Genomic DNA, 12,090 nt, shown 5'->3' with positions numbered 1-12,090 from the left:
TACATGACTCTATTACAGGTGTGTGTGTATATATATATATATATATATATATATATATATATATATTTATTAAGTTGTGTTATATATGACTTTATTTATTGTACAATATTGGATTTACGAGCACTTTCCTAGCGTGTCGATAGAGAAGCGATTCCTACACATCTTCCAAGAGCATGTAGGTGGACTGCGAAACATGTTGTTGAAGGCGAATTGATGACATATCGTCGGAGACTTGATGCTTTGTCGCTCGAGGATGTACTGTTTACACCATATGCTGATGATCGAGTTAATCATCCATTTGTCAAGATTTCGGTGTTCTCCAGATACCTTCGATGTGGTGGAGTCTCAGTCTCATATCTGCCAGAGCGATGTCTTCGATAGTTTGGTCGTATTCAGTTCATTTCGCGTGACGTTCCTCGGGTGCCGAACAATATAGATTGGGAGTGGCAGTCTACTATGAGATCATCTATAGCTTCCTTTCAGACAAGATCACCGATAAGATTTCAAGATGTCAGAGTACCACTCAGTGTGTCAGCTTTAAAACTCCTCATAAGTGTAAAGAAAAGTTCTTAGTCCAACAGAAGATCATATATAAAGTGAGAAATACTACTAAGCAAATGAGAAAAATATTTGAGAATATGAAATCTTGATAGTCGAGTAATGTAAGACCACATATTTTTGTAATTAACAAATATTAATTTGTGTTGATGAATTTGTTTCACTAATATTAAATATTTTGATGTGTCGCATTAAATTAAATGCCGACTTATATAAGTTATAAATAGAAAAATATTTTTTTTTAACTCAATCAACAAATGTCAATATTATTATATTGTATGTCTTGTTTCAAATTCAAAATATCAGAGTTGTAAAAATTAATTATGCTGAATTTTATATCTTTTACGATAAAAAGTAAAATATGAAAAATACGAAGACATTAAATGTTGACATTTATTGAATACCTCATTCTAGCACACATTCAATGTTGACATTTATTTGGATACATCATTTTTGGCACGCAAACAAAAAAATACATCTCATTTATTTTAAAAATACATATTACTTAATTTTATTTTATTTTTAATCTTTTTTAAACGGGTGTTTAAGTTGAATGTCCAAACAAGGGTGGAGTCAAGGAAGACCAACAAATGGACAATAACTTAAGTTTTATAGGTTCATTTAAGTTATATATATAATTAATTATTATGTAACTTTATCACAATCACTTAAATTTTAAAGGTTCATTTAAGTTATATAACTCAAGTTTTATATAACTTTATATGTACTCAATTACTATATAACCTTATTGGAGTTTGTTGTGTTCCAAATTCCAATAAAAGATAATCTTGCACATTAAGAACCATGTGTGTTCTACAATAACCCTTTCTTAAGTGTTTGTTTCTTAATGAAGCTTGTTTATAAACGTTTAGTAGCAATACAAGAAGAAAAAAATATTTTGAAATTTTTCTGGTTATAAATAGTTAGTAGTAAAACTTCAAAACTAATTTAAAAAGATTAAAATTCATTTTCTTTATTATAATGACTATAAAATCATAAGAAAAAAAAACTAAGAATAAAATGCTTTAAAAAAAACTAATGAAGACTCATCAAGAGATTAAAATTGTTCAATTTTAAAATAAGAGGATCAATTATGTAAATTGATCAACATAGAGATATCAAAATTAAAAATAAATCTTTTGTAAAATATCAAGTTTTTTATAATACCAACCTTTACCATAACTCGTTAGAGGTGTACAAAGGATGAATTAGATGTGATCGTAATCTAATCCTAAAATATGGACGAGTCTAGCTCGACATATTTCTCTAGCGAACCAGTAAATACATTCTGCTACGAAAGATCGAACCCATTGAAATATAAATTTAATAATGACGAGATGATACAAAGACAAGATCATATTAGTATCAAGACAAGTCACCTACTAGTAATACATAAATATTTTAAAAAAAATTAATCCAGAAATTACTCATATAATGTAGCATGTTACATGTCATAAAGAAAAATGGTCGAATATATATGGAGAATGAAGTTTAAAAAACTTAATTAAGAAAAGTTAGACTATTTATAAAAACACCATCAAACAATAGGTAACGAAATTGTCACTCCCTTCCAAATAAAAAGGTTGATGGTCTATCATTAGAGGTTGCGTCTAGCGAAAGTTATATATTAGACTCCCACAACATGAAAAATCTGAGTTCAAATATTTGTTGTAAGAGATACTCACATTTAGTGTCTCACACATCTCAAATAGAATTACCTCATGTGGAAAGAATCTATAAAAACTAAAAAAAATATTGGTGGTCAAAGAATATTTTATGATACATTTCATTACTTGTTTGACTTTAAGTAAGTATGATTTTCGATCAGATTTGATTATTTTTTAGTTATAGTGAAATTAATATTAGTAATTAATATTAATAAATAATAATAATAATAATAATAATAATAATAATAATAATAATAATGTCCAAAAAATATTTTTCCAAGAACTTTTTCTCCCCACCCCAAATCTTATTCTCCAGTAAGTCCTAATTTTCTTGCTTGCTAAAGGTGTTTCAAGTTATGGATGCAATAGTATGGACACATAACAAGACTTGCAACCAGATTAATAAATATGGAGTGTGTTAGAATTTAAGTGTGAGTGATTAGTCTCACATCGATTTAAAATGGAAGAAATATTGGATATATAAGAGAGATGGTTCATATACCTAATTCATTAAGGTTTTGAGTGGAGACATAGTGTCAATGTCTCTTAAAAAATTTATACGTTTAACTCATTGTTGTTCCTAGCACTGCTTCGTACTTCCTCAATATCAGAGTCATGTTGGTGGGGACCGAAAGTGAGATCCTAAAGGTGGATAACTCACACTTGAAAAGTAACCCATAAATCTAATGTCTTAATATTTTTGATAGAAATGTGATGGTCTTTTAGAAATCTTAAACTTCTAATTTATTATTACTCTCGGCGTTCTCCCAAACTCGTCAACAGTGTGGACTTCGCTAAAAACAAGAAGTTAGCTCATTGTGATTTGTCTGCCACTAAATTTTTTATATAAAACAAATTAATATATTTAAATGATGACCAAAAATTGGACAGCATAAAATAATAGATTTGATCACAAGCATAAAAAGGATCCAATCCAATATATATCATAATTAATTGAGAGAGAACTCTAATATGTGTGCCCAAAATACTGCAGTTGTAACTACTATTTTGATTTTCTATATTGGATATGATGTTATGTTTCAATCATTGAATGAAAGTGCAAAAAAAGTTGCTAAAGAATTTGTAATTTACCAACTTCAATTTTATACCATTTGCAAAATATTGCCTCATGAAGTATAAATTTGAAGTATTCAACTGAATTTTGAATTTAAATATTATGTGATTCATAAATTACTATTTATTTCAAACTCATGTGTTTCTAACAATATTAATAATATTATGTGATACATAAATTACTATTTATTTCAAACTCATATGTTTCCAACAATATTAATTTCAACTAGTGTTTGAACGAGCACAACTCAATACACACGAGAACTACAATAATTAATAATCAAACTTGTACATATTTAAATTAACGATAGTCACAACGTAATTTTGGCTGAAACTACAATTATTTTAAGCTTTAATAAAACTACAGAGTTAGTCCTACAACATTAAAATGTATCGGACCTACAAGTCACTTCTAGCAAAATGAACCATATTAAAGTCATAATTTCCCTGTATAAAATCAGAGTTTATGCATTGGGCTTTGAGAACCAAGTCACAGCCACTCGGAGAAAAAGAATGGTGCAATCACCCTTAACTTAAAAAAATGATAATAGAAAAATTAATGATCCAATCACCCTTGTTTTATATTATACTTCTAATTTGGACATATGTAGAGAATGGTAAGAATCCACAAACTTTGATCTTAATATTCACAAGAGAAGCTTCCATTGAGCAAGTTGTTAATTCGTTGACACAATAAAGAGTGAGAAATTGACACTAAGAATTAAAATACTGATTAAGATAATGGCCTATATTGTAAATTAGGTAATTTTAGATTTAAAAAATAAAAATATACTTTAAAAACTGAACCAAATATATCGAATTGGTTTAAGTCATTGTTCAACTTATTTCAATTTTGGGTTAAACCATACAATTTAGATTAGTAGGGAACTCCTAGAAAAAACTAACAAATTGCAATCACATTAGTAGAATCAATAGGGAACTCCTAGAATGAATACGTAAATAAGACAGGGAAACTATCCTTGTTCTACTTTAATATAATAATAATAATAATAATAATAATAATAATAATAATAATAATAATAATAATAATAATAATAATATTCATAAAGTGTTGAAAGATAAAAAATAATTCGCAAAGACTGATTGCCCTACGGCAATAAAATGAATAAAACAACCACAATGTATGATTATTTTTATTGATGTATTGTTCTGCATCTGAATGGGAACATGTATCTATTAGTTGTGTTTCCGTTGTTGATGATTCTGGTAATCGAAACTGCTACTATTGTCAAAACCATCAAATGGTAATCGAACATGTCTACGACTAGGATCATGAACCCGCAAATGGTGTCCTAGCCCACCACCATCACCATCATCGCCAAATAAATCATCATGGATACTATAGTCAAAGTTATCGTTGAGATAATTTTGCCTACGAAAATTGTGACGAATGGTCATCTGTCTTCTGCGACCCATTATATTCTCCCGAGGAATAGTTGGTTGTTGTTGAGTGTTGCCAATTACAAAATTTCCTCCATCATTCTTTGGAGGAACAATTGGCGTCTGTTGAGTGTCGTGAAACCCCAAATTTTCCCAATGATTATGTGAAGGAACAATTGGGGTATGTTGAGTGTCACAATTAACCAACTCTCCTCTGGATCCACCGTTGAAATTTTGTGGAGGGACGGTTGTCATCTGCTGAATATCAGGAATAAAATTCTGAGTTGGCATCTGTTGAGCATTACGGGTAATCGTCTGGCTTTCTAGTGGAGAAGAGTTAGGGTTGTTTTGTTGAGCAAAGAAAGCATCAGGATTGGCCAAAGCAAATTGAATAACATCAGGAGGGAGGTAATTCGCAAGTTCCTTCTTGGCACTCTCGATATCAGCTTGGATTTCCCTTAACCTCTGTTGAAGAAGTGAAACCAAACCCACGCAGCCATAGATGGGGTCCTTCATACGCGCTTGCGCCTCATAAACCAATGATTTAACAGCTTCTTGGCGCTGCTCAACGTTTACTTCACTCAATAGCTTCGATACATTGCTCTTTCCGAACACGGCGTGCACGTTACTGAAATGTTGTGGGTGTTCCGGTGGGAAGTACGGAGCTAAGTCACAGTTTTCCTCGCATTTTCGACGCAGATACTTGCACGCCGCACATGGACGATCAATAGCCATTTCTTTCCTTCGCACTGTCACCTAAATCAATAACTCCAAATTAAATTAATCAATTCACTTACTATACTTCATTCAACGAAACATAGATACTAAATAGAAAACGGAATTTATTGTTGCTATTAAAATAAGTGATCTGTCTAACAACTTCCTAAAAAAAGATCAAAATTAAATTATCAAGTGATCTATCTGTTAAGCTAACTACTCTTCATAAAGAAAGATCAAATTAATGATAATAATTTAATTGAATTGACACAAAGTCATAATATCAATTCACACATTACTAATACTAATATTAGTTCACAATTTTAAGCTAAAATATTCACAATTAATAAATAGTAACAGAAAAAAAGAGTAAGAACCTGAAGAAAATGACAGCTGCGAATGCCAAGTGAGATAGAAAAGCTATAGGGATTTCCAGGACAGTTTACTTTCCGTCAGGGTTTACAAAATAAGAGGCAACAAATAGAACAAAAAGTTTTTAAGTAGTGAACTTGTTATCACGTTCGATATATATAACGGCAACGAGCTCTTTGATTCGTTTATCTTGTAACAACCTGGCAACGCCGAAATTTCCGGAGCCAATATCGCCGACTAGATCGTAACAGTCACTGTGCATGATCGGCATGTCCATGCCCGGTCCAACCGTCATCGCGGCCCGATCCATCACAAAAAACCGAACCGATAATAAAGGTAAGAAAGGGTTGTTTGTAGTATTTGGTGAGCGATTATTTGAGTTAGGGAATGGAAAACGGCAACGTTTTGATTTGAGAAATGGTTTGTTGGTGATGGAATAGATAGATAAAATAATAAGTGCTGATTTGGATTGGGTTGGAATGGAAGCAACTGCAAATTGGTGAAATGGAACGAAGTAGTAGACAGCTAAACGCCGCCGTTTTGGTTCTCTCTCTGACATGACGTACATTCTGCTTTGCATAGTAAGCAATCTTGTTGTCTTTTATTTTTCTCATTTCTTCTTCTTCCTTTTTTTTTTTAAGATTTAATTTATATATGTGTAGTAATTAAATTTTTACTTTAATTAATAATCCTTCTAACTCTATTTATAAAAGAAAAAAATATTGGAGAATTTTTGGTCTTATATATTTATGACTTGTAAGATATATTTATGGTTTTAGTTAATTTTGAATTTTTATTTAAGATATTTTTTTTATGAATATTAGTAGACATTTTATGTATCATATTTTTTAATAAAAGTATATTTGTAAAAGAATCAAATAGTTAAAATAATTAAAAAAAGTATATTAATTTTGATGATTTTTTTTTTATATAAATAGGATCAAACATGGTACTAAACAAATGATAAAAATAAATAAAGAATTTGAGATATGAAATTGAGAGACCACGTATTTTTTAATTAACAAAATTTTTTTTTATATTAAATTTTGTTGATCAATTTGTTTCGCTAGTTAAATAACTATACTAAATGTATTGATGTGTCGTATTAAATTAAATGTTGATTATATGTGTTATAAATAGGAAAAATATTTTTTTTAAATGTCAATATTATTAAATTGTATCTCTTGTTTCAAATTTAAAATTAATTTTTCTCTTCTAAGATAAAAAATAAAACAAATAAAAATACAAAGACATTAAATGTTGATATTTATTTGAGTACTTCGTATTGGCTCACATTAAATGTTTACGTATTTATCTTTGAGTTCTTAGAGTTTATCGTGTTATTGATTTGGTTCTCACCTAAATGTGGTTCTCAAAAACTAATTATAATTTCATAAAATAGTAAATCGTTCAAAAATAAAAATAAAAATAAAAATAAAAGTACTACGTAAAACTGGACCTAATTTATTTTACACAGGTGACAAAGTTCCTAAAAATTATGTGATAACTTTAGAATTTTACATTTTAGTTATTTTAATATTTATAAACATTTTATGCAATTGTATGAACCTTACAACTTTAGTTACATGAATGCTTGCAATGAAAGTATTTTAGGATAATTTTATGATTTATATTTTCATTAATTGAATGTTTATATTAGTTGTTATAAAAAATAGTGAAAATAAGTTACACAATTTTTATGGGAAAAACTAAGGCTGCATTTGTTTAGAAACAATATAATGGACCATCGTTAACAATTAAATTTAAGAAAAAATATGTATAATCCAATACTCAATCCAACTAAAAAAAAGTGTTTTGACCAAATCCAACTCAATATTGTAATGGAGGAGATTTTACCAGTTACAATTAGAAATGTCAATTTGATAGGTCCCCTAAATATTGGCCCCGGCCCACATATTGAAGGGGTCACAAAAATTTATAATTTAAAAGACCCAAAAAACAAGGCTCCCACACTAAAGACCCCCTAAAATTTTGAAGGCTTAGCATGACCATAGGCCCACTTATTTAAAAAAAGAATCGATTTTTTTTCGAGAAATAAAGTTTTTTTGATTTTTTTCGATAAAAATTTTTCAATATTTTTACTATAAAAAATTTTTGATTTTTTTTTATATAAAATTTCTGACTTTTTTTCGATAAAAAATTTTTGAATTTTTTTTTATATAAATGATTTATCTTTTTAATAAAAAAAATATTCTCACTAAATTTTTTAAGAAAAAAAAAATATTTTTTTATTTTTTTCGGATAAAATAAATTTCAAAAAAATTTTAAGAAAAAAAATCTAAAAATTAACAAAATATTGGGGGCCTATAAGCCCCAGAGCCCCCTCCCTTAGGCCCCATGAAATAATGGGCCTAAATTTTATAAAAATTAATTTGATAGAGACCTAATATTAGAGATTTTAAAAAAAAAATTAAGGGAGCCTTGGTGTTGGGGCTTTTTTGACAGCTCTAATTCCAATCCAACGCTTCTTTACATATTTTGGATTTTAATTTTGACAAATCTTAAACGATATGTGCGTATTTTTATTTTTTATTTTTTCCTTTTCTTTCTTCCTTCTTTTCTTTTTCTTTAATTAATATACTCACTTTATTTTAAAATAGATATCATTAAAGTTTTTATACAAAATATAAAAATACAAATAAATAAAAAAGTTTTTAAATATTTGTATTAATTATTATTAATTTTTTATTGGATGATAATATCATACTCAATAAATGTCTCGTGTTCGCCCAAATTTGTATTTTAAGAACACAAATGATGCAGAAAAACAAGAGTTCTCTTATATAAATGGCTTTAACATTTTTCATTTTCTCTCTCCCTCCCATTCTATATAACTAACAATGATCTCAAAGTCATAAGCAATAAACAATATTACAAAAATTGAGCCAAATAAGCTATATTTGAGGGCTACATATATAATAGCACAAACTACAATAATCTCCTTCAAAGTGTTCTTAATAAACACAAACACCCACTTTGATTTTTAGGTTAACACAAACACCCTTATTTCTTATCAAATTGACAAATACCATCTTATCATTGTAAGAGCGTTAAATCTCCATTAACCTCCACTTTACTTCATTATTGGAAATTATCTGTTTACAGTGGTAAGAAAAGTTCTCTTTTTATTAAGTTCATTGCAAGTATATCAAATTGAATTTTAAAATTGTTCGATTTCTTCAATTCGAATACGGCTTCAATTTTTCTATAAACTAAATAATCATATTTAAAAGAAAACTATAACAAATACAGAGGAAGTGTCATATTGAACGACAACATAATATGCAACACGGTGTCGGTGCACAAATAACTCATAATAGAAAAAGGGACAAATAATAAAAATGGACTAATTTTTTCAAGTCTCCATTTTGACTATATTCAATCCATTGTTTTAAATTCCTGAATTTTAAGTGGATTTTAATGTTATATAACTTGAAATTTGCATCGGCAATGAAATTAAATTTGATATTTTCATTAATTTTGTCTAAATCGAAGTTAATTATATGTTTTTAATTATTTGCTTGTCGAACATGAGTTTGACGGTGTTAAAAAAATCAAAAGAGGTTTAATTTACCTCGGATAATAATATAAGAAAAGATACCACTATGTTTTCAACTATTTTTACTCTTATTCTCATTCTTATTAGTGATTCCTGCAGCTCAATTGAAACATGTATCTATTGTTCTTGTTCCCCTTGCTGGTGATTTTGATTATCGTCGTTGCTACTATTGTCAAACCCATCAAAGGGAAGCACAACAGCACGAACACGAACCGAATCATCATTAGTACAATTAAGCTCAGTATGGTCATTGGGATACTTTCCCACATGCTCAATGTTTAGAAGTTTCTTAGCTTCACGCATGATCAACTCTCCACCATCAACACTTACGGTATGTGATGGTGGAGTAACAGTTGGTCGCGGAAAATTATCACGAATGGTCAATTGTCTTCTGCGGGCCATTATATTCTCCCAAGGAATAGTTGGTCGCTGTTGTGTGTTACGATTGACCAAAATTCCTCCATCATTAGGTGGAGGAACAGTTGACCTCTGCTGAGAATCATGAATAACCGACTGAGGAGGTGCAATTGGCATCCGTTGAGTATCACAAATAACCAAATTTCTTCTACTTCCACTGTTCGATAGAGTTAGTGGAGGAAAGTTAGGGTTGTTTTGTTGGGCAAAGAAAGCATCAGGATTGGCCAAAGCAGATTGAATAACATCAGGAGGGAGGTAATGAACAAGTTCCTTCTTGGCATTCTCGATATCAATTTGGATTTCCCTCAACCTATGTTGAAGAACTGATACCAAACCCACACAGCCATAAACGGGATCTCTCAAACGCGCTTCTGCCTCATACACAAATGACTTAACAGCTTCTTCGCGTTGTTTAGCGTCTAATTCACTCAACAACTTAGATACATTGCTCTTTCCGAACACGGTGTGCACGTTGATGAAACGTTGTGGGTGTTCCGGCGGAAAGTACGGAGCTAAGTCGCAAGTTGCCTCGCACCTCCGACGCAGAAACTTGCAGGCCGCACATGGATGAGTAGTCATTTATTTCCTTCGCAGAATCGCCTAAGTGCAGGTTCAATTAAACAATTCAGTTACTATAGTTCATTCATCATAACATAGATACAGAATCCAAAACGAAATTTATTGTTGCTATTAAATTAAGCCATCTGCCTATTATGCTAATTGTTGCCTAAAAAAAATAAGCAATCGAATTAATGATAGTAATTTAAATGCTTCACATTGCAGATAATTACGGCAAATATCGTCTAAATTAAAATTATCAGATTTTAAAATCTACAATATTCTTGGTGTGGAGTGCACTTTAAAACTATAATTTAGACTATAATCCTTTTTGATTTTTGTAAATCCAGTGATACGAAAGAGACAGAGAGAGTGTAAAACTCAAGTGGTAACTATCACGATTGATAATAAGAATTGCAATAATTAAATAAATTGGAAGAGAGATTCTCGACGAACTTGGTCTCGGATCTCCATTTTCCCCCTCAAAATTTAAATAAATAAAAAAATAAGAGTGAAAAAATTGAAAATGAAAGAAGAAAAAAAACGTAAGATTGATTTTCTCGTCAATAGTTGCAGTGATCTGGTTTATGGTTAAAGTATTTAGGAAGAAACGTGAATGAAAATAAGTTATTTAGGAAAAGAAGGAAGAAGAGAGATTACTTTGGCGAACGAAATACGATGAAAGCCGCGAGATTTCCTCTTCTTCTTCAGTGCTACAGTCTTAAGCAAACTGTTATAGTCTATTTATAATGAGTAGATTTATCTAGATGGTTTATGTAAATAATATTTTTGTTTTGACTCATAAATATATATATTAAATTCTTTTATTAAAAATCAATAATTCAATATCATGCTTTTAATATGGTCATATATGGATGTAAAATTAAAGCAATAATTTAAGAAAAACACTTGCATTTCTTTAAGTGTTTTTTGGGTTATTCTTTAAAGATTTGCATCCATATTTGTTACACTTTTTTTTTATAAATGAATATATAAAAAATAATTTAAAAACTAATTTAGAATACAACGTCTATATTTCTTAAATTTTTGGTAAACAATAATTTTTAAAAGATTGAATACAAAAATCACTTTTCTTAAAATCTATAACAAATACGTCCTTAAAATATGCATAGTCATATACTATTTTCATCCAAAATTTCCACAAAGCTTTTCATAAAAAGAAGGAAAAATATGTATTTTATATTAAATACAAAACAAAAAGGACATGGGAAAATGCACTTATTTTTCTATAATTAATACTCCCTCTCATTTCGTAAAAAAAATGATCATATTCTTTAAAAAAAGTAGTTAATTTTATTTAATTAATTCAAAGTATACAAAAATTTAAGTATTACGTAAATTTTCATTCTTAAAAATCATAACAAAAAAGAGTTATTGAAAAAAAAATCAAAATTACTTTTGATACATTATTGTAAGAATAATAGTATTAATATAGTATAATTAATTAACTTTTTTTTCTTGTATTCAAGATTGGGGGAGTAATTTAAAGTTATCTTAAAAATATAAAAATTGAACTACAAAATCTGTTTGGTCTCTTTTCTTTCCAAAACTATTATGATTTTACTTTATATTAATAGTGTAAAAAGTTTTTATATTATCAATTAATCATAATCGTTAGATCATTAATATGTTTCACTTTTGTCATAACAGCTTATAAATTTAACTACACGATTGATAATGAGATTTAGCAACAAAATATGAAAATTAAACTCACTATTTTATATA

At 29.0% G+C, this 12,090-nt stretch overlaps 2 protein-coding genes across 2 annotated transcripts; both read right to left on the bottom strand.

Moving 5' to 3' along the window:
* Positions 1-4,319: 4,319 nt before the first annotated feature.
* Positions 4,320-6,276, bottom strand: LOC101511490 (uncharacterized). The gene is made up of 2 exons (XM_004509111.4): positions 5,795-6,276; positions 4,320-5,456 (listed from the first exon to the last, which is right to left on the bottom strand). The coding sequence occupies exon 2, from the start codon at positions 5,433-5,435 to the stop codon at positions 4,497-4,499; it is 939 nt and encodes a 312-aa protein (XP_004509168.1). The 5' UTR covers positions 5,436-5,456; positions 5,795-6,276; the 3' UTR covers positions 4,320-4,496.
* A 3,144-nt stretch (positions 6,277-9,420) lies between these two features.
* Positions 9,421-10,377, bottom strand: LOC101500386 (LOB domain-containing protein 15-like). The gene has a single exon (XM_004509159.3). The coding sequence runs from the start codon at positions 10,363-10,365 to the stop codon at positions 9,487-9,489; it is 879 nt and encodes a 292-aa protein (XP_004509216.1). The 5' UTR covers positions 10,366-10,377; the 3' UTR covers positions 9,421-9,486.
* Positions 10,378-12,090: the final 1,713 nt, after the last annotated feature.

This window comes from Cicer arietinum, chromosome 7, assembly GCF_000331145.2.
Source record: "Cicer arietinum cultivar CDC Frontier isolate Library 1 chromosome 7, Cicar.CDCFrontier_v2.0, whole genome shotgun sequence".
Classification (NCBI taxonomy): domain Eukaryota; kingdom Viridiplantae; phylum Streptophyta; class Magnoliopsida; order Fabales; family Fabaceae; genus Cicer; species Cicer arietinum.
The sequence above is the reverse complement of the archived record's forward strand: the minus strand, read 5'-3'. Positions and strand labels throughout refer to the sequence as shown.